Source organism: Lycorma delicatula, chromosome 6, assembly GCF_047948215.1.
Source record: "Lycorma delicatula isolate Av1 chromosome 6, ASM4794821v1, whole genome shotgun sequence".
Lineage (NCBI taxonomy): Eukaryota > Metazoa > Arthropoda > Insecta > Hemiptera > Fulgoridae > Lycorma > Lycorma delicatula.
This window is the reverse complement of record NC_134460.1, coordinates 142,357,033-142,381,142: the sequence shown is the minus strand read 5'-3', so window position 1 is coordinate 142,381,142 and position 24,110 is coordinate 142,357,033. Positions and strand designations below refer to the sequence as shown.

At 31.9% G+C, this 24,110-nt stretch overlaps 1 protein-coding gene across 1 annotated transcript in view; it reads left to right on the top strand.

Moving 5' to 3' along the window:
- LOC142327007 (uncharacterized) overlaps window positions 1-24,110 on the top strand; it is a 157,423-nt gene that overhangs the window by 5,554 nt on the left and 127,759 nt on the right. Inside the window, exons 2-3 of the mRNA XM_075369756.1 lie at window positions 3,202-3,284; window positions 9,920-10,110. Coding sequence (XP_075225871.1) covers window positions 3,203-3,284; window positions 9,920-10,110 — 273 coding nt within the window. The 5' untranslated portion in view covers window position 3,202. The remainder of the gene's footprint in view (window positions 1-3,201; window positions 3,285-9,919; window positions 10,111-24,110) is intronic.

Below are 24,110 nucleotides of genomic sequence, written 5' to 3'. Positions count from 1 at the left end.
AAGATCCTACTGCCAGTTCTTCTTACCGTCCACTAACGCTCTTGCCTGTGATTGGTTAGGTTTTTGAGAAGGTCCTATATTTGCGTATTAATGATCATTTGATAACGGACAAACAGTATAGTTTCCGACCGGGCAAGAGCACTGAGAATGGCATACTGAAGGTGATGGATATAGCTTCCTCTAGTTCATGGAAGTATGTATTAGGGATTTTTCTGGACATATCCGGGGAATTTAATAACTTATAGTGGTAGTCTTGTACGCTACGACGGTTCTAAAGAGCAAGGAGGCCGAGTTTAGAAGAAGGGGCTTCTAGAACAAGAGTGATTGGGTAGCCCTTGCAGTAGAGCTTGTAGGTCATGGAAAAAGGAGGAAAAGAAAGATAAAATTCTACGAATGAAGAATAACAGACTGAGAAAGAAGATTTTTAATTATTTTAATGAAAGAAAAAGACAAAACAGATTGGTATACATAAACAAATTACTGGTTCGGTATCAGATATGAAATGAATATTTTTGCTACGCTTTAATGAGGAGCCTAGCTCCCTTCTGTATATCTCAATGAACTTATTATTTTACTTATTTTGTTAATCTCTATCTATTGTTTAATACTGTTATGAATTGTTTTATCGTTAGACTTTTGCGATCTCTTGAATCTGTCGAGATTATTATTTTTATGTTCTATTTCCTAAATGAGATTTATTTAATAAATATATTATAACCATTATTTTAAAAAAAATTGTTAATAAAAAGAAGATGGATTTTTAATTTAATCAATGCATTTTTTATACCTCGTATATTATTCTTTAAATGAATGTTTAAGCTTTATTCTTCATCTAAAGTTTTTCGATTTTTAAAATTTTGTTGTGGAGTTCATCACTGCACATTTTTTTCTCGTTTCTTTATAGAAAAACTTTTTTAACGAAAAATACTTTGTACAGGTTGTTTGAAAATATTTTTCTCCCTTTTTTGCCATCATATTAATTTTGGATTATTACAGAATATTATGTATTGTGATGTCATTTTGGTCTTAAAGATATTTTTAAGCCAAAATTGAAGATAAAAAAACATATTTCTACATTCTAGTCAGGTCGTTAACAGTTATTTTATTTCTCTTCACTTTTTTGTTTACCTTTTATTAATTGAATGATTTCTTACCTTTACATTTTTTACAGGCGTTTTTTCAATAAGAGCAGCGTTTTTGTGGATCTATCTAAATTTAAATGAAAATGTTGTAAAATATAATAAAAGAGGTAATTAAAATATAATAAAAAAAATTATTCCCTAAAAAAGAGTAAAGAAGAATAAATTTTATTCTTTAAACTTCGAAATTACAGTCGAAATTTAAAGGATGGTAATAATATTAATTTTTAGTCTCTAGGAAATTTTTTATTTTATACTTTTGAAACTATTTTTATTGTTTAGAAAAAATTCGCTTTGTTACTATTACGTGGTCTTCTTTTACTGCCCTGGCACAATAGCTCTAAAGCTATGCCTCAAAGAGGAAAGTATGGTAATCAGTCAAAAAATGGGGTATGGGACTGTTTCTTCATTTCTCGACGTTTCATGACCCAGATTTCCAAAAAAAAATGAAAAAGGGGGTAAAGTTCGTACGTCTGTATGTAAGTAAGTTGGCGTGTTTGAAGCTAAATAACTTTTAAATCTGGATAAATCAATTTCGATGAATTTTGTACAGACTCGTTTATATGGGGTAGTTTGTTGATAAAATTTTGAAGTCGACTTCCAGCAGTTGGAGGGTCTTTGGGTAGTCAATTTTCTCAAATTTTGCAAATATAACCTTACTTTATATTAAGCTCAGTAAATGCGTGCACGGTTATCTTTCTATTTAAAAAAAAATTGCACCAAAATTCCCCCTTTCCAAAAATTGAAATAAGCTTTCTCTTTATTTATTGTATATTTTTTACTAAAATTTTGTTTTTGGCATGTGATCTTAGGCATAATAGTAGTGCAAGTGACTAGAAATAAAAAAAAAAAAATTGGAGGGAAAATATTGGTGAAGGTTCAATCAAAGTTTAAAAATATTTAAATTCTTTCAAAATTTATCAAATACTTATCAAATTTATCGGATTTTTCAAAATTTTTTTGTTTTATTTTAATTTTTAATATTAAATTGTTTATATAATAAAATTTTAGTAATAATATTATAATAAAATTCCCTCCACCCCCCAAAAAAAAAAAAAAAAACACAGGAATCTTAGGTACTAAATATTGTTTGTACATTTTTTAGTGAAATTTTTTTTAGTTTCTTCCATTTAACATAATAACATAGAAAACATTTTCTTGGAAGGTGATTTTGCTGGTGGAAGCAGAAAAAATAAAAAAATACCCATTTTAAAAATTTTTAAAACTTTTTCTAGTTTGTTTTTACATGTAATGTTTAAATTTTTACCTTTAAATGTTACCAATGCAATTTCTATAAGTTTTACCATAAACCATCATCATAAGTTACCCTCTCACCTCCAAAAAAAAATTAGGTAACTTTTTTCATGTATAATTATTTTTCCACTTTATAAGAATAAATAACCAATGACAGGAAAGTACGAGTATAACAACTTTGTTGTCAGCATCTTTTAATATTATTTTATTATTGAATTAGAAACAACGAATAAATGAATTGTATTTATAAATTCATCAAGTTTTCTCTGCTTAATTATTAACATTCTTCACTATAACTGCAGATTTTTTTTATGTAAGTTCAATAAATTGCGGAAAAACCTTTTAACTGATTTATAAAAGTTTTTCTATTAGTTTATTGGAACACACATCTCAGGTATGGTCGACCTGAGACTGTAAACCTCATTTACATTCATACATATCAGCTGAAGTAATACCTTACGGTGGTTCCAGAGGCTAAACAGAAAAAGAGAGAGTTTATTGGAAATTAATGATAATATTAATGTAAAAAATAAATTTTATTAAAGATAATTTCCTATTTAAACTGTATTTAATGATATTTTTCTTTTTTTTCACAGGCAAGCTATTTATACGGAAATATTGCATGACATTTTTTTTAAAACATAAATTTTAGAATCTGTGTTATAGACATAACAGAATTTATTAAAAAAAAATAAAATAATTTATCTGAAAATGATTTAAAAAAAATATTATTTGAACTAATACGAACTGACAATAAATAAATCGAAAGTAAATTATTAACGTATGTATTTTTAAATTTTGTTTATAGCATGCTGCAAAACACCTTCTCGATTATTGAAAAAGTATATGAATGCGTATCTAATCCGCATAAAATAATTACAGAAAATATAAGTAAGTATAAAAATAGAATTAATGATTTAATCATAACTACTTTTTTTTATCTTATCTATAAGAATTTTTATATTTTTTTATGGATTAATACATTTTTCACTTCAATAATCAAATGTAACGTTGATCAGCGATCAGTAAAATTAAGTAAACCTTTAAAGTATTTTCTTGGTAGAGCATTATCATCCTTTATTTCAGCATGTTTATCAACATTTTACAGTTCTGGAAAATTCTCTCATTTGAAGCGAAAACTTTTCACCTAATCTTAACAAACTTATTTTTCAACGTAACATCTGCTACCATTCGTAAATAAAATTTTTTTTATAATTTTTAATCCCAGTTCTGAAGTTATAATTGTTTGTCAATTATGTGCGCTTTTCAATTAATTTTTTTTAATAAATTTATTTAATATTTCTTTTGTATGAAAATAAAAATTCAAAAATAGTTTTTTTATATAAAAGCTTTATTATTTTATAAAAATATTCGTATTTTTAGTTATTTTTATTATATTAATATAATAAAGAAGCAAGTAGATGTAAAATATAAACTAATAACGTTAAAGTAACAATTTATTAGTATTACAGTGGTTAAATTAAAATTCTATCAATTAATGAGACTATCTGCATAAATCAGAAAATTTTATATATTAGCCACTGAAATACTTTAAGATCAATTAGGTTATCTCTTTTTGCTTTGATGCAATATTGAGGGAAGTTATGACAGCTTGACAGAGAGACAGCGACGCTACCTCTATAATCTTTAAAATAGGGTTTTTCTACAACTTTCGAACCTACAAATTCATTTTACTAAATAAATAAGAATGATGTGTTTAAAAATCCTGAATAAAAATATAATCTTTTACACAAAACAGTTTTTCGATTAGCATTCTTGTTTTTATTGGAGTACATAAAAGTTCCACAGGAACTACTATAAAAATATTCAGACTTCAGAAGTGGTCGGAGATCAGCTGATATTGGTTAGTCAAGATCGACTTAACCAATTTACATCAAATTTTAACGTGCTAAATTTCAATGAAACTGATGTAGTAGTTTGGAGATTTTTAATCCTAAAAAATTTATACATAGGAATATATATATAAAACACATTCCGTCAAGTATTTTTCATGATTTATTTAATACCGAACACTGTTGACGCATACAACCACGCCTTTCAAAAGAGAAATTTGTCTCTAAATTTATTTTCAAAAAAGTGATTATTTTTTTTGCAAAAATTATTATTTTTGAGCAAGTGTGACTTTACGGTCCGTGCTAATTTGTCGATAAAGCTTTCATTCGATAATTTGCCTATTACATAAAACTTATTTTTCATTTCAATATAAGACATTTTTATTAAATCTACATGAAACTCTTTGGATAATTCCATCTTCAACTCTCGACCAGTCATGGATGGTCAAAGTCCTGTGGGTTTTCGATTAAAAATAAATCGAGTGAAATACGATGTCAGTAACTTGGTCGATTCCATTTTTCTGTAGGGATCGCATTTTAATACGAGACATGTTGTTTTTATCCTACAACGAATTCTACAGGATGAATTCAGTAAGTAAGATAGAAACACTATTAAGAATACTATTTAAAAATAAGTTGTCATACATTTTGTTCATCACATCTCTTTCGTTGAGGTCTAGTATATAAATAGTTTTCAAAAAAAACATTAGCTCAACATAAATATGTTTATGCATAGAATTGAATGAAGAAACATATGCCTTATATTGAAATAAAAAAGATACTTTAGGTAGCTGGAATGATTTTTTTTTTACGACAGAATGTGTTTTGATTTCATTTTTTGCATAGAGTTGAACATGTATGTGGAGCTAATAAAAACTGTCTTATGTTGAAATAAAAATGAAACTATGTAAAAGGAAAATGATCGAATGAAAGTTTAGGCTTGATAAAATATGTTTTGATTTACATATTTAAATGAAGTCATAGTTGCTTATAAATAATTTTTTTTTTGCAATAAAAAGAATGATCGCTAATTTTGAAAATAAATTCGAAGACAAATTTATGTTTTGTAAAGGCGTGATTGTTTTAATCTCAACATATTTGTACCTTTAACAGTTCAACAATTGAAATTTTAATTCTTGTAACCCTAAGACTGGAATTTTTACCTACTACAATTGCTTTCATCCTTTCTAATAGAGGGGATACTAGAGGCAGTATACGTAAAGCATTACATTACGACTTAACAGTATATTTATCTGCATGTTTAAACTGTCTCAATATTTTTTACAATATATTACATGAAACTAAAAAATGTTACTTTTTCAAACAACAATGACATTCACTTACTGTACCTGCTGTAGAATAGGTGATTGCCACATAGAGGAATGAACATCACCTGCATTTTAATTGAACTTCGTGTTTTGTTGTTATCAACAATTTATTCGGTTCATTGAAAAAGATAACGGAAAACCATCTCACTTCACATTTTTTCCTATTTTTGGTAGTAAATAAATCTTGAATAGGGCTTTTTACAATTTTTTTTTTTTAATATAAAAATTATATTTTCGTTTATAATAGTTTATTTATATTTTTCAAGTAATTACGTTTGCTTTATATCGTTATCTTAATTTACATGATCACGTCTAAATCAGAAAGCCTCACAATTCAATATTTAGAAATTAATTCAAAATTAAATATAAGCATTAAATTTTAATTTTACTTAATTTATTTTGATTTACATGTAATTAATATAATTCAATGTTTCATTCTGTATAAAAGGTAAATAAATTTTAATCTTTTTTTTTTTGTTTTACCTCCGGGTCCGTATTCAAACAATTTATTCCGCAGAGGATGAGATGAATGTTTTTTAGCGTGTGTGAAAAATGCTATGCCTGACCGGGATTCAGGCATAAATTAATAAATTTTAATTGGGTGAAATGATTTTCACCCAAAAAGGGTAAAATGATTTTTTTATTTATCAGATGATTAATTTACAAGCTTGTGGTTTGTATGTAATATGTAGGGTTTGTATCTAGGAATGTGATATGAGATTTCTGTAGTAAGAAATATAATTTCTTAATTAAAAAATCTTTTCAGTTTTAAAAAATTGAATTTTGAATTTCATAGCCGCATTGAAATGTTAAAGTTTTACAAGTCTATATTTTGGTATAGAAGTAAATTTTTAAATTTCCAATTAAAATAGAAAAAAATAATCAACTGTGATTAAATAATGGAACACTTAAATTGGGATAATTTATTAACCGTTTATAATAAATAATTTTCGAAGTCGAAGGTTTCCAGGTTCAAATCCTAGTAAAATTTGGTTGCTTTTATACGGATTTGAATAATAGACAGTGGATATCGGTGTACTTTGGTGGTTGAGGTTTAACCACACATATCAGGAATCGTCGGCCTGAGTTTGTACAAGAGAAAATTTCATTTATATGTCATATATATTTCATTGGGCCGGGCATGAGTTGCTAATTGTTAACTAGATGAATAGATTGCAAGGTAAGCATTAGGAATATGTATAAATAAAAAGTTTAGGTGTAGAAAGTTCGCTTAATATTTTACGGAAGTAATTTTTTTACAAGTAAATTTTTCCAGTTTGAAAAATTTCCATATTTTAAATATATTTTTCCCTTTAATATCATATAATGTTTTTCTTGAAAATACTAATTAAATGTTAACAAGTTCAATCTTTGTTAATCTTGATGTCTGATCTTTGTTAATGGACCTATCAATCTTTTTTTTTGTTTTTGTTATAGAGGAGTCTGAGAAATGCCATTTACGCACTCCCCATAAATGGAGGAGTGTCGGACTCTCACGGGTTCGGTTAGATATTATTAACTGCCTATGTTTACTCGCACTCTACCGACTAAAAATCATATCTCATCGTTTCTCCTCCTCCGGGGTCAGTCCTGCAGTTTAAGCATTGCGCGGTCCCAGGAGGTGCCTTTAGGGTCCAAGGGTCCAGAGTTCCCGTGCATCATCACCGTCACCCATCCGCGCAAGTACAGACGCACGACGGCTCTACAGGGGGCTGTCCTTCGCCCTTTCACCTTCAAGTCACTTTCTTCGCCTGAGTCTCAGGTCTTTTGAATGGAACTCTGATTCCCTTGCTGGATGATCTTCAGTCCTCTTACTGATTTGGGTCCTAAATCAGGTTCTATCCCGTTCTCTACCTTCTCTCGCTTTAGTTTTCAGGATACCAGTTGCTAGGTGTACTACCTTGTCCCATTCTGCTCTTCCTGTCAACATGTATGGAACTATTTCTTCCGGAGAAAGCCAGCTTAACCTGACATCTTGTCTGACCACATCCTACCGCTTGCATTGATAGATGGTATGCTCAGCGGTATCTTCAAGATCGCAGTACCTGCATAGAGGAAACGCTCTCCTGCCAAATCGATGCAGGTAGGGTTCAAATTCGCCATGTCCAGAAAGCAGCTGCGTTATATAGAAACCTACCTCACCCAGTCCTCTCTGCACCCATACATTTATTCTCGGAATTAATTTACGCGTCCATACACCAGTAGGTGAGGTGTTCCAGGCCTCCTGCCACTCGGCCAGAAGTAAGTCCTTAGCCTCGGCCTTAGTCATACCAAGATAAACCCGCCGGAGCATCAATGCACGCAGCCGCACTGAGGGAATCCCGGAGATGACCTTAATACCGTTTCGCGAAACCGTGCGACATGCGGCCGCAATGTTCAACGCAGCACATCTTTAAAGCGATGATATTTTATCTACCTTCCTTTTCTTTTCAAGGGCCTCTACCCACGCAGGGATGGCATAAAATATGATAGAAGAAGCCACTGTCAGTATTATACGTCGTCTAGAAGCACGAGGACCTCTGTGGTTACGTATAAGCTTACCGAAATTATCAACAACTGTCTCAGCACGTGCCAAGGTCTGCTGTAGGTGGACGTTGTAGTTAAAGCTCCTCTCCAACCACACAATGACAGAACCAGGGGCTAAAGCATTCTTGTTGGGCTTCAGCCTCGCCCCAAGGCAGACCCCACAAATATGAGTCGCAAAGGGAGTCCGTTTATCTCCAGTAAGGTCCACGATGTATACCTTGGGTTGAAAATCTCCTCGTCAGGTAGTCCCTTCTCCTCCGACACCCTTTCATAGGTCTGATTAGGCCACCTCCCAGTAAGAACTTGTTTAAACTCCTCAATGATCCCGGACTTTAACATTCTCAGCAGTATCCAGATCAGTTCTCACCGTTTGCGTATATTTATCAGACGTATTTTTCTTGACCTCCAAATCCTCAATGACTTCTTTTACATCCTTGGCAAGGTTAAGGATTCTGTTCACCGACAGTTTTCTTAGTCAGTTTCCACCAGCTCAGGAAAATTTTCAAAGTCCTTATTTACCAGAAAGATGATGAGTTATTCTTCCTGCGGCAACTTGTCGATCGACTTGGAAATAATATTCACCAAGCAATAGGTTATACACACATGTAGAACCACTTCAACGTGTTTCTTATGCCAAATACAAACCTGAAGAAAATTAAAAAAGCGGTATTAATCCATGTCCAAAATTCACAGGCACGTTGAAAATTCACTAACCAACAAACCAAACAAAAAACACCAAAATACCGAACTAAATTGCAAAAATCGCAGAGCGGAGCAACAGCAGGTCACAACCCTATGAGTACTCCAACTCGACTGGACCTATCAATCTTAAATCTTCTTTTGTATTATACATAATGCGTTGTTTCTCTGAAGAAAGGATTGTTCTATCCCTTTGTACTGTTTCAAACAAATTATGACTATGATGCTTGTAAAACAACTAAGACATATTCAGATTAGACATATTTGTATTCTTTTAGATCTTTTCAGCTATCTACATGAGAGAAGTTCATTTTAAAGTGCAGTTTTTAGGTTTGAATATCATCTGCATTTCCGTATGGTTAGGTATTCATTGTACAATAATTAAGTGAAGTAATATTTGCCAACCAGAAACACATTACAAATTATTATTCCTCAAATCCCTGACGTTGGATGCTTATAATTCTTGAAAAATATCTATGCTATTTTCATGAATTATTTTTGAATCATATAACTATAACGATTTTTCCACATAACAAATAACAATCTTAAATTACAAGAAATGAATTTATTTACAATTTTTATGTCATATTTAAATAGTCACCGGTAAAATTTCATTATTTATCTTTTTTTAAATTACATGAAACGGTTCTGTCTTTCCTATAAGATACATTAAAAATACAAATTTTTAAAACTAAAATAAAAAAGTGAAGGCAAAAATGATATGTCATCATATTATAATACTCCTCTAATCGACGATTAAATTAAAATTAAATTTCATTTAATATTCATTTTAAAAATATAGTCTACATTAATTAAGGATACAGAATTAAGTAAACATTTTTAACATACAATTGATATCAAAATTGATATTTTTAACATACAAAATGGATATCAAGTAAAAATTTGTTTATAATTTATGGAGAAGAGCAAAACTAACAACAAAATAGTTTGCACATTCAATAATCAACTCTTATTTTGAAATGTGACATTTAAACTGTGAATAAATTAATTTATATTCGTTGAATTAGTAGTAAAAAATTGTAGTAGTGATAGTTTGCAATTGAGATAACAAAAAAAAAAAACAACAAAAATTATAATGTTTCTTTTTTTAATATTACAGGTCCCGTAGTGCGAGAATGGCCTTTAATGTCAACTCCGACCTACACATTCGCAATACTTGGATTTTATTTATATTTCTGTTTATTTCTTGGACCACGTTTAATGAGAAACAGAAAACCGTTTGAACTTGATAAAGTTATGATTGTTTACAATGTTATTCAAATAGTTTCAAATATTTATTTATTTTATAAGGTATGTAAATTAATTAAACTTCAAATACAATTATTCTTTTGAAATTCAATAGTGATAGTATACGAGATGATTTATTAAAAATTATTATACTTGACGCAGTATATCTTTGCTAATGAGTTTGAGACTTCTCATATCGCTTCACAAAAAATGGTAAATAAAAACATAAGAATGATAGTATTTTACTCTCCAATTACTTAAGTTTACTATTATCGCTCTTATGGACATTTTTAGACTAACGATTTTCCAGTTATTTTTCAAGCGATATTTTAATTTGGAATAGTTATTTTTAAAAATTAAAATAAATTGATATGTTTGTTTTTGTAAGTCGAATAAGAAAATGCTGAGATTGATATTAAAACGGGGTGTAGATAAATTTTAAATATGTAGATTAAGACGGAGATGAAATGGTTATGACTGCTATGAGACTCGATTCTGTGTATTTAGTTGTATGTGCATCTTGGATATAAGACCCGTTTTGATGTGCCAATGTAATAGTAATTTCTAACTGCAAAGATTTATTTTCAGAACAAAAATATCATAATGTAACAGAGAAAATTTAGTCGATTCTAATGGTATTCTTAGAGCTTCTTTGTGCATTACCTCATTCAAATGTTACTGGGTTTTTTCCAAAAAAATTATAAATTTTACATTATAAAATGACAGCTGCTTTTTATAAAATAAATCTAATTTCTTTCCTTAATGTGTACGTTGCAATCTGTTGAATTAGTGAACAAAAAGCAACGGAGGTCTACCTCCGCTCTACCATCGACCAAAACCGCAATGTCGTCAGCATAGGCTATAGTTTCCGTCCACATCGGCAAGCGAAGATGAAGGACGCCGTCGTAGACGATGACCCAAAACAAGGGCTCCAGAACGGACTCCTGCGGGACCCCACCAAATGACTGAAAGCGGAGACCGCCACTCTGCGTATTTGCTTACTAACTCACCCACAAGATCGTGGGAGAGCGAGCTTCTGTTTGCACTGGAGAGCATAAGTTTAACCATTCCTGGCGATACCACACTCCAAGCCTCCGGTGCGATTTCCCTGATTCAAATCTAGTCTATTCTTTCAATCTAGACACTTTTTTGGCTCCTTACACGTGCTAATCTTGTGATCCTGTCGCCGAAGTTAAATTACAATCTGCTCTATTGGGACCGCGGCAGTCAGCACTCCTGTGGCCGTAACCTCAGCATCTGAAGCAATCGTCCTCGTCATCTCTAATGTGGACCCTGCAATAGACCCACCTGATCCTGGTACGCTCCTGAACAAGTTTCTGAGCCGCACGGTATGTGGTGGTGACCGTAATGTTCTTGGTTTCGCCAAAAGCTGGCTTTGTTGAAGTAAGTTTGAAGTCCTCAGAATCTCCCAGTGCGTGAGCAATAGAATCTTTCACCTCCTGTTCAGAGGTCTTCGAGTCTACATCTTTAATGTGAACGACCGCCCTCCTGCCGCCACGGGACTTGAGATCCACGCGGAGATCCGCTCCGCCTTGCTCTGAAGAGTCGTGGTAAACTTCTGCCTTCTGTGCCTTCTGTGCACGCATAGATAAACTTTATTTATCATCAGTCACGCACGACGGTTAGTCAAAATCTTAAATTTTATTATCTTAAAAAAAATATCACAATGTTGCAGAGGATTATAAGGTAAAAATACAGTTATTTGATTATTTTACGTTTTTTAAGGTTTTTACGTCGTGGGTTTTTAAAATTTTATTTGTATATTAAAATTACAAAAATTTTAAATAGAATGAGATTTTGTGTAAAAAATGTAAAAAGTGAAAGAAATAATTGGGGAAAACAATTTTTTGTAGTAAAGTATTTGGTGTAGGAATCAACCTGCTAAAAGAAATTCTTTTGCTACACTAATTGCTGAGAGTAAACAGGTCCAGTACTGTATTGCCCGTTGTTTTCATGATATTCAACCTAAAACAGAAAAATTCGGAGATAAAACATGCTTTTTTGTTTGAAGTACCAATAACTTGGTTAAATGACTAATAAATGAGTAAATTTTATTATCAAAACTTGTAAAGAATTTTTGTTTGGGGAAATTGGTATAATAAAGTTTATGAAAATAAAACAACTTTTATTATTAAAAACAAAGGTCAACAGAAAAATTTTATGAATCTGACAAAATTAAAAACAGTTGTTTTTAATACAATAAATGTAAACGTTTGAAACAATAGGTTGATAACACTAACTGTATGTTTTGAAACTAATTTGAATACTACTCATTGTTGTCATAAAACTTTATTTACATGTTAATAATAAACGTCAGCTGGTTTAGATTTTTGGCATATTTTGATTGTGTTCAACTATTTTTGAGAATGAAGTTATGTAGTCTTTTTGTGTTTGTTGTACTTTAAACTGTACCTACATTTTTCCAATTGAATTTGGATTTAAAAAGTAAAATGTTTTGAATTCTTTTTTTGAAAAATGCCACTTCTCTTCACTCATGCAGAATATGATCTTTGTGAACTCCGTCGCGATGGAAGCGCTCCAGCTGCGATGAAAGAATGCCATCAGAGGTATCCTGGACGAATTCCAAATCATAGAATTCTTAATAATCTTCGTAAAAATGGTACACCTCCAAGCACTCATTTTTTATCTGATCGTCAACCGGGTATATGGCGATGAAAGGGAAAATTCCTCAGGTGGTTCAACTTAATCCTACAACCAGCCCGCAAAGAATTTCTACTCGATTCAACATTCCACAAAGCACAGTATAGAAGAATTAAATGCTCACGGAGTGCATCCTTATCATGTTCAGAAAGTTTAACACCTACAGCTTAATGACCATGCTACACGACTGCAGTTCTGTCAATGGATAATTAGTAATTATCACTTAATTCCGGTCATACTATTTTGGGACGATGCTAATTTTACCCGTAAAGCATAAAAACACGGAATTCACATCAGTGGTCTGAAGATAGCCCACATGCAGCAGTCGAATCCTATTTCCAGCAACGATTTTCGGTGAACGTTTGGGATAGCATGATCGACAACCAATTAACAGGCCTTTTCATACTAGAACAAAACGTTATGGGGAGAAATTATCCGGAATTTTTTTTAAACAATGAATTTCTTACGGTGCTTGAAAATTTTTCATTGGCAAAACCAATTGAAATGTACTATCAACTCGACGGAAGACCAATACATTTCAGGGATGGTATGACAATTCTTAAATGAATAATTTGTTTTTAAACGGATTGGACGTAGAGGGCCGGTAAATTGGCTTTTAAATCGTTGAAATTTACTCCCTTAGATGATGAAGTGTGAGGTATATGAGCAAAAAGTAGACACACCTGATGAACTGACGTTAGAATTCTCAACGCTGCAGCTGTCATAAAGGAACGCGAAGGAATCATTAGGTTGACAGAAAATATAAGGAAACGAGTTGAAAAGTGCATCGAAGTCAATGTAGAATTTTCAAATATCTATTGTAAATTAATACAGTTTAAACCATACGGAGTATTTTTACTTCCTTGTACGAAATAAAGGAAGTATTGTGATCGCGAAAAATTTCGGTTTGGGAGCATCATCCTCTTTTTAGTAAAATCGAGTTACAATAAAATAAAGTCACAAGGAATTCCTAAAAACACATTTCAGGTCATTGTCCTTTTTGTATCATTTCCAATTATGCCTTCTGGATTAAGTCGGACAATTTCCAGCGATTCTCAAATACAATGACGTTAGTTCACTTTAGGCTTTATTTTACTTTTTTTTATTACTTTTAAAGGCTACCTTCATTTACTCGTTTTCTTAATCGCCTACGTTATTTCAGTCTAAGCAATTCTATTCTTATAATAATAATTTTTTGTACTTCTACGATCTGTTTAAACTCAACAATTCTCTATTCTATTAGTCTATTCTCTTTAACTATGTTATTTTTTTAATTTTTTTTTAACCTTCGAAATCATCGTTAAGCATTGCTTCAGAGAATGAAATGAATGACAAGCAGCGTGTGAAAATGCCATGTTTGACCGGGATTCAAACACGGGAACTCCAGATGAAAGGCCGAGACGCTACCTCACGCGCCACGGAGGCCGGCTCTCTTTAACTATTATTACTCTATCACAACTATATTATATTCTAGTACCTCTATATTTAGTATTATTTTCTTTTTAGATTACTTTATCTTCTGAAGCCATTCCCTTCGTTTAACAAAATTCTGTGATGAAAAAAGAATTACTTGTTCTTGTTTAGAAAAAGAAACTCAATAAGAAGACGCCAAAGCTAAATAATTAAGTCGACTATGAAAAATCGCTGTACTTATTAATCGTTTTATTTATAAGAAACTGAAAACTTAGTCAATAATTATCACTTCAGCGAACGCGTGAAAAAACAAAAATATTGATCACAGTAATATTATAATTATTTGTGCCATATCTTTTCCATTTACATCACAGGAATCCATGCAAGACTGTCTTTTTAAAACTCTTGAGGAAATTTGATTTAATATATTTACCGAAAAAAAATCCATTAGGATAATAATAATAATTTTTCTTATTTTTATTTTTATCTGCTTTGTTTGTGCAACAGAACAGTTATACAAAACCTTTGTATGTTGCACAATATCACATAAAGTCACAAAAGAACAGCCACAAGTCAACAACCCACATATAAATTAAAAATACAATATTCAAAACACAATAATAATAACAAGAATAAAAATAATAATAACAATTATAGTCAAATACAAAAAAATAATAATTAGAACTAAAAACGGTAGCTATGGAGTGATAATAAAAACACATAGATGAAAACATACAAAAAAAACACAATATTACTAATACATTACAAATAAAACAAGTTATAAGCAATAATCCTTAAAAAAACAACAATAATTTTAAAATCATGAAAGTGAGCATTACACCAAGGACAATAATCCATCGCCACGTAACCCTCTCAAACTTTTAATGAAGGTTGTCTCATCTTCCCAAAAGCTTAGCTTATCCTGGAACTCCACTGCAACACTGGTACACCGCTCAATCGGAAACACGGTGGAACCAACCAGCGTCACAAATTGCCTAAAAGACCTCACCGACCTGGCCTGGTCCCGCAAGACAACATGGTAACGCGTCGGAAGTTTATTGTGTAGAGCTCTATAACAGAAAACCAAGTCAAAGTACGTTCTTCTATCAGATAACCTGGAAAGGTCCAATCGCCTCAACATATCCTCTCTACACTAGCGCCAACAAAACAATCTCCAAATAATAATAATAATAATAATAATAATAATGAATTATTGCGGTGAATTTGCGGTTTCTGTCCAACCGCATAGCACACTTAACTCATCCAGAGGAGTTGTTGTTTGTCGCGATCTTCTTAATTGTACAGAAGAAGAAATTGTACAAGAAATGTCGAGTCAGGGAGTGACTCAATGTCGCAGACTTCCTATGAGAAGAAATGGTGAGATTCTTCTTTCGGCCTCGCATGTTTTGACATTTAATAGGCCGAATCTTCCTGAAAAGGTACGAGCTGGCATCCATCGGCTTGATGTACGAGCTTTCATTCCGCAGCCGATGAGATATTTTAAGTGTCAACGATTCGGACACACAGCAGCAAGATGTGAAGCGCAGGAAATATGTATATGTGGAGAGAAAACACATGAGGGGGACCCATGTAAAGACCCTCCAACCTGCGTTAACTGTAAAGGGCATCACAATTGTCGTTCAAGAAACTGCCCTACATATAAATTAGAAACAGCCATTCAGGAAGTTAAAACGCTTCAGAAGGTCAGTTATCCTGAAGCGAAGAAAATTGTTAATCAGCGTACACCACGACCATCGACTTCTTACGCAGAAGCAGCGGCTGCCCCTTCCACATCTAAAATTAATGTGGAGCAGTTGCTTAACACGATGGCACCAAGTCTTGCGACAATGATTGAAAGAATCATTGATTCAAAGATTGAGTCGACTCATCAGAGAAAAAAAAGTAAAGATGAGAAGGCTCATCCCCGGACTGACGCCGTTGGCATGAGAGACGCACCAGCGCCGTTTAAAAAACCAACTAAATCTGTCATTGTAAAGTCACCAACTTGCGTAAAAATTAAAAATCTTGATTTATCTGACGGAGAGAAACAGATCACTCCGTCATGTAGTCACAAACCAAAAGAAATTGTGACAATAAAATCTAACTCTACTGAAATGGAGGTGCAAGTTATTATAGAAAAAGCACCAGACGCAGATGAAATAAAAACTGCAACAATGGAGCCTCCAAAAGCTCAAAAAACAGCGTCAGCGAGAGCATCTATTTCAGCTGGACCCAGCACTGCAGTAGAGGTAGAATCCAGTTCATCAGCCGCGGAAAGTGTATCGCTTGTTAGTTTAGATTCAATAGCAACGATGCTAACTGCACCAACGATGTTTTTGTCTCCTGACGTCAGCCGCAGAACGTTACTGGCATCAGAAAGAGAGGAAGACGATGCTATGTCTCAGGCCTCAGATACGCTGTCATCAGAGGTTGAGGCCGTTAGAAGAATGGAGAAACGGTGGAAGAAAGGATGGCCGAAAGGAAAGCCTAGGAAGTAATATTCTGGATTCGAAGTTATAGAAGGATGTAAATTTTGAACTTTTTTTTTATTCATGAATGTGAATCACTGAACCTTTTTTTCTTTTTTTTTGAAGTGTGATGGGGCTAATGACCAAAGTAGTCGATGCCCCTAAAAACCTCTAAAAAAAAAAAAAATAATAATAAATAGTTCATCCGTAAATATTAGCTATCTTTTTTTCTGGGTTCACAACGAAGTGTCGTTGTCAGCGCTTGGATACGGTATTTATACAATAAACAAACAAATATTGAAAAAAAAAATAATAATTTAAACACTAAACAACAGTAATACATAAACAGAGAATAATTAGCAAAGCCCATATCATATGTTAAAAGCGAAATAAAACCACAATTAAATACGATAATTATAATTTAACTTAAAAGAATAAACTAGCATTCTGCTTATGAAATGAAACAAAGTATTAATTTCAACCGATCAAAATCAGTATCTATTTAAAAGTATTTGAAAATTTACTTCAGCATTCAATTGGATTCTGAATAATTTTAGTGTAGAAAAATACATTTATAAAGAAAATATATTTATGTAATAGTTTCCAAAAATTTATAACCAAACCCATAAAGGATAATCTTGATATTGATTTATTTAAAAAATAAATAAAATATAAGTCATTTTAATGATTAAAACCTCTGACTTTGAAATCAAATTATAAAAAACCGATAAAATTTATAAATTTAAGCAAAATAGAAAGGTTTAAGAGTTGATTAAATCTCTTCAAATTTATTAGTGTAAAGAAACCGTAATATTACGGGAAGTTAACAATACATTTACGATGATTCTTGTTGTAACAACTATTTAGAAACATAAGTTAAAATAATGTACAATATTTTAGTGCATTAAGGTTTAATCTGTTGTTTATAGTAAGTAAAATGTTAGTTATAATAGTAAACCGAACCAAATAATGAAACGCATAACAGTTTATCTTGTTAGTACGTTTAACTAAGTTGTAATGAAACTAGTAATAAAACGAAAACTTAGAAACAAGAACCGTATGGTAAATGTTGTTACATAAATTTCATCAAGTACATGTAAATTCACGTAATCGTACATATATTTTTGTATTTCTACAAAAAATGATTAATTTCATGATTACACAACATGAAATAAAAAGTGTTATTTTAGAACAGTTTTACCGCAAGAATTTCTCGATGGAAAATATTGACCATTTCATTATATTAATAATTGTGTTATTGGCGCGAATTGTATCCATGTAAAAATTATGTGATTTCCTGTATTTAATTTTATCTTAGTAATGTAAGTTCGTTTCAAAATTTGTAAAAAAATTGTATAAATAAAAAAATACTGGTAAAGTATTGTATGACTTTCTCAGCTAAGCCAGTCAAAAAGTATTTCGGTAAAATCGTAAAAAATTATAAAATAAAAAATTCTATAAATTTGTAAAAATAATAGTAAAATAAAAAAGTTAAAGTTGTAAAAAAATAAAATCATAAACAAACACTACGAAAATGTAAAATAAAATACTTAAAATGACATTCATTGTATTATGTTCCTGCTCAATTTTGTTGTATTAAAAATTCTTTTAATAACACTAATATTCACCAAAATTAGTTTTATAAATGTTAAATGAATCTTTTAAAATTTCGGAGTCCAAGTATCAACAGGGCTTTTTTATCAATTATAATGATAAACAAAATAAAATTTAAGCATCCCAAGATTCCCAAATTTTTAATAAAAAAAAATTATTTTAGAGATTTTCTTACTTGTGTGGCAAATTTAGGAAAACTTTATTTTAAAAAAGTTGTCCCTACAAAAAAAAAAGCTGACAACACAACTGTAGAACTTTCCCGTCAGGCTGTTTTTATCTGATGCATGGCTTACACACATACACACACACAAAATTTAATTTAAAATAATTATCGATTTATTTAAATGTAATATTTCTTGTTTATTTAATTCAATGATTCTAACTAAAGCGCGCGCGCATACCGTATTTCATTCGCGCGGGTGTGGCGGTAATAGCGGTTACTTTAAGTACTTTTTACTTCCTTGTACGAAGTAAAGGAAGTATTTTGATCGCGAAAATTTAGGTTTTCAGATTTCAACTGAAATATCCATTTTAACCCCTGAAGCCATTTCGACTAGTTTCGGCCTGACGTCCATACGTATGTATCTCGCATAACTCAAAAACGATTAACCGTAGGATGTTGAAATTTTGATTTTTAGGACTGTTGTGCTCCTCCCCTTTTGATTGCAATCGATTGGACAAAAAGTGTCCAAAAAAGCCCAATATCCTAAAGTTTTAGATTTTGGACTTTTTCTTAACTGCAGTAATAAGCCCTTACTGGGATATTTTCAACGATACATTATAAGTGGTACTTATTTTCAATGGTTCCAGAGTTATAGTCAAATGAAATTTTAATTAATGAAATATTTGGATCTTACAGGGAAAGGCACATCGGTTCGAATCCGACTTCATCTAATTTTTTTCCTAATTTTTTTAAAATTTAAATATATTGATTTATTAATAATTATTAACCTCTGATTGTAAAAAAATGATAATAAATAGTAATTCAATAATAAACAATAAGAACAAGAAATGAAAATATCAGAAGTAATTAATGAAATAAAATGTTATGTACTTTTAAAAAGTATGTATATGTAATTTAACAGGCGTATAAGGAAGTCATGTAGTGTCTACATCAGATTTTTTACACAAAATATTATTAATTTATTTAATTCTACCGGTCACCTGTAACGTCACAGCACAGCAGTGGACTACATTGTCAGTACTACACTAGCGCTCTTTGTGGAAATATTATTTTTTAATTGTTAACACATGCGCTTAAGAAAAATAATGTACATAAGAAAAAATAAGAAAAATAAGAATCAGGTGAAATCTCGAGATACTGAGGGTGACCTTGTTCTACAGCCTCATCCCCTTGACCTTTAAAGTTGAAAATTTAATGGCATCAATGCCCCATACATAGAAGTAATCTGACCAAGTTTGGTAATAATCGTTCAAGTAGTTCTGGAGAACGACAGGGTGCGACACCGTACACACATAGGTACATACGAAGATCCGAAAAATTTTCATCCGGTTTTTTGAGTATCTTAGATGTCAAAACGTCCAGATCCATTGAAAACCGCACATGCCCAAATTGGAGCGATTCCCTTCTAAAGCTATAGCAGCAGACAGGAAGTAAAAAAAAAATATTTAAAAGAGTATTATTTAAAATATTGAAAAAATAAAATATTAGTTTTATGAAAATAATATAAAAAATTACTTCTAATTTTGGGTCTGGAATATAATATAGGTGCCAAAGCTACTTTAACTTAAAAGTAGTTAACCGAAGGGAGATTGAGCAAAAGAACAAAAAAACTTATATTTCAAATTTAAGAGATAGGAGTTGATTTTATGAGATCCTTTTTTATTTTTTTATATGCGCTGTAGGTACATGCATTGTAGAAAAATATTTGAGCCAAATTTGAAAAAAAATCGGTTCGGTCAATCCTAAGGTATAAGGCCAAAATCAGTGCGACACACACGTACACATATGCACATGCACGTATATATAAAAGTAGAATCAAAATTCACATGCTCATACATATGTTTTTTGTGTAGATGAACTAGTTGAACCCTAAAATGATTTGCAAAAAACCCGGTATACCATTTTTGTCATCACCATACTTTCCCCTTTAATATAGCTATTTTAATTATATTTGCCGGGAAAATAATTAGTTAAGCGTACTTAGAACATAATTTTATCTGTTGTTTAAATATTTAAATATAACCTACCAAAGTTTGATTTCAGCGTGGAGGTCATTTAAAATAAAATTATATCATCTATGGATATATATGTCATAAATGTTACGTTTTATTTTATTATTTACTTTTCCACAAAACATATTATTAAAGTTAAGTATAACAAAGTAGATTATAAAACAACAGTTGTAGGATATTAACATATTATGTATACATTAGTATGGGTTCGTTAAATGGGGGCTATTGTTTACTTTTGAAAGGTTAAACAACTCGTCGGATGTGGATCCGGTGGCGCTGTACATTTTGAATGCAAACAGAAGAGAATATCTGATTCATATTACCTTATCATACATAAAGCTCAAATTATTTAAAATAAAAAATAAAAATTTGTAAAAAAATTTATTTTTTATTTTTTAAATAAACATATCATGAAATGTGACTATGACCATTATTTAATGTTATTTTGACTAAAACTACCTTAAAAAAAATTATATCATAATTCCGTCTGGTCTTATCATATAAGAACTCTCTTTTCAATAAGAATTACAATTAGATTTTGAACGTTATTAATATGATTAATTCCTTAAGTATAATATAAAACATAATTCCTTAAGTTGGCGATAAAATATGTCTGTTTATAATACATTCAGACATGATTTTTGTTTGTTACCTTTCATAACTAGATTATTATAAGTGACATGTTAAGCCATGCCCAAAAAATTAATAATCATCTTCAACAGTAATAAGCAGCCAATGGAAGACTTACAAGGAAGAGTGTGAAATAAAATATTTTTCTTCTTCATTGAACCGAATATATTGTTGCGATTAAACATGCCAATGAAGTGAATATAAAAATGAAGAGACTTCATTAGTCAATTCCCATTTAATAATTATTCACTATATATTCACATTATTCACACATTCTTCATTAATCACTTTCAATCTACTCCCCATAGTGGCTACCATTTTTGAGTCACATTATCCGCAGAGAAAACAACTTTTAATTCTTATTTTTATCTTTATTGTGTTTTTGGCGGAGTCAGCAAGAGGAATGGAGATTATGTTAGAAACACTATCTAAAGTACTGACAAAACTTAAACTGAAAAGTAATAAGGAGAAAACAAAGATTATGATTGTAGGATAAACAAAGGAAGGTACAAAGGTTAATATTAAATTAGACGGTACTGTTGTAGAGAAAGTTGACAGTTTTTGTTATTTGGGAAGCACCGTCACTAGAAATAATGAATGTGCCATAGAAGTAAGAAGAATAGCGCTGGCAAAACGAGCTTTCCAGGATAAAAAGAATATACTGACTGATAATAAATCATATGAGTATGCAAATAAGGAAACAGTTCGCTAAAACTTATGTCTGGAGTGTTCTAACTTATGGGTGTAAAACATAAACGCTTGGGAAAGCAAAAAGAAAAGACTGGAAGCTATGGAAATATGGATTTGGAGGAGAATAACAAGAATAAGCTGGGTGAATAGGAAAAGAAACGATCAAGTGAGTGAGAGGAGGTCCTTTCTAATTGTTATACGAAGAAGAAGAGCAACCATCATCAATCATTTTAAAGAATACCTTAGTTCATATAATGACTTGAAGAGAGTGAAACGGAGATGAGAGTGACGTCTAAATTGACAAGGCGTAGCCTTTAGTAAATGATTATTTTTATAGGAAAAATTCGTCTCTAACTGTTGCAAACATGCATAGTAGCCATAAGAAAGATGGGGTCAGATAGTGTAAAACAGTAACATTCCTTTACAAAAATTCTATATATATAGCCGCCGCTTAGAGTCGCTTCGCTAGCCCTTCTACTCTAGCCAGAGGGCTCCAGCCTCTGGACCCACTGTGTTCGTTATCTTCATGTTTGATAAAATAATACAGATAAATAACAATTAATGTGTTCAGACTTTACAAATACCCAAAAAAGAAACTAAATTATAAAAGATAGAATATTAGTAACTTTTTTTTTTTTTTTTTTGTCTTCAGTCATTTGACTGGTTTGATGCAGCTCTCCAAGATTCCCTATCTAGTGCTAGTCATTAGTAACTATGGTAACTAAAGTACAAATCTTCGAGTAGGAAAACTTCACAACTTCATCCCCAAGGGGACTAGGGTTTGATCTATAGCTTAAAACCTTCCTTGGGATAACACAAATGTATCCTAAAAATTTGAAAGCAATCGGTTGGTTGGTTTTTGCGTGATAAGTCTTTCTAACGGACAGGCAGACAAAACCCGCCACAAACTTTTACAAAATTATCGAATTATGTAAACAGGGCTAAAGGTTTCCAAACGTAATGGTGTATATTTAGAAAACCAGTTCTATTCTCTTAAGCGTAAGTTCAAGCAACAGGAAATATCTCTAAGATTTGTTCTGTTTACTCTCAAGGTCAGCGGAATACTCATGCGCAGACGAGCCTATTCGCAAGGCAATTGTCAGTCGAGATGTGAACCCAACCTAAAAAGCTATGAATTTACTAACTGACGAATTTGAATTTATCGTAACAGAGTTTCTACTTCCAAGCTGGACGTTATCACATCTAGGTTGTGGAAGGAAAGATTTCCTCGTATAAAAATCTCCTAATTTTCAGAACTTAGTTGAATTCCTCGAGAATAGAAGAGAACTATTGGAAAACTTGAATGTTAATTCGCATTTCTTCTCATTCGTCACCCAACGCTTAATATAATTTAATATTATAACGAAGGGCAACTTACTACAATTTACCAATAAATTTTATAAAAACAAGTCATCTAGTAATTATGTCAAACCAATTGTCTGTCATATGTGTAATTCAAATCATCCTATATACAAATGTGAAAAATTCCTAAGACTAAATATCAATATTTAAAAGAATTTCTGATAAATAACAATTGTTTTTTAATTGTTTACATCCTGGCCATCTTATTAAAGATTGTCGCAGTAAATATGTTTAATATTTGTACGAGAAAAAATCATTCATTAATTCATGAAATAACTAATACGAAGATTAATACTTACGCACATTGTGCTCTCAAATTACAAATATAAATATATTTTTATCTACCGTTTAATGTAACGTAAAGGATAAATTTGGGAGTAACGTTACTTAAGGAATACTCTTAGATTCCGGTGGTCAAGCGAAGTTTTGTACTTTGAATTCGCACGTAAGTTGGGACTTTTTTCCATTATCCCTTACTCCCCTGGGTCGGATATACAGTCAAGTAAAGCTCACCCCAGCAGAGCATCCGTCAGCTCTAAGAGGGTCTCCCCACCTACTAGCATTACGACCGGCATGGTAATTCAGCCCCCCCCCCCCCCCCGATGGGTCTTTTTTATCGCCTGCCTCTAATCTCCGAGAAGAGGTGTACCGGACCCGACTATGTCGTTCCCTGGTCCCTCCTCGGAGACCGGGTCTCGGTCTATACTTTTTAATGACTTACACCTATAACCGTTGAGCAGGGAGAACCGGGCTTGACCAAGTCGCTCCCGGCCTACCAACCCAGAAGCCAGGTCTGGGTATTTTAATTTGCCCCGTCCCTGCCTAAGGACCCCAGAGTCCCCGGTCGATCATCGTAACCGACGCACCTCGGCATGCCGGCCTTCACGACCGGGGCTATCCGCCCTTCCCTAACTCTAAAATCCACTCCGGCGCCCCTCCCGATTTTGTTGCGTTGCACCTTAGTGGCAAACTAATTAAATGTCCTCCAATTTTAATCTGAAGTCAAAA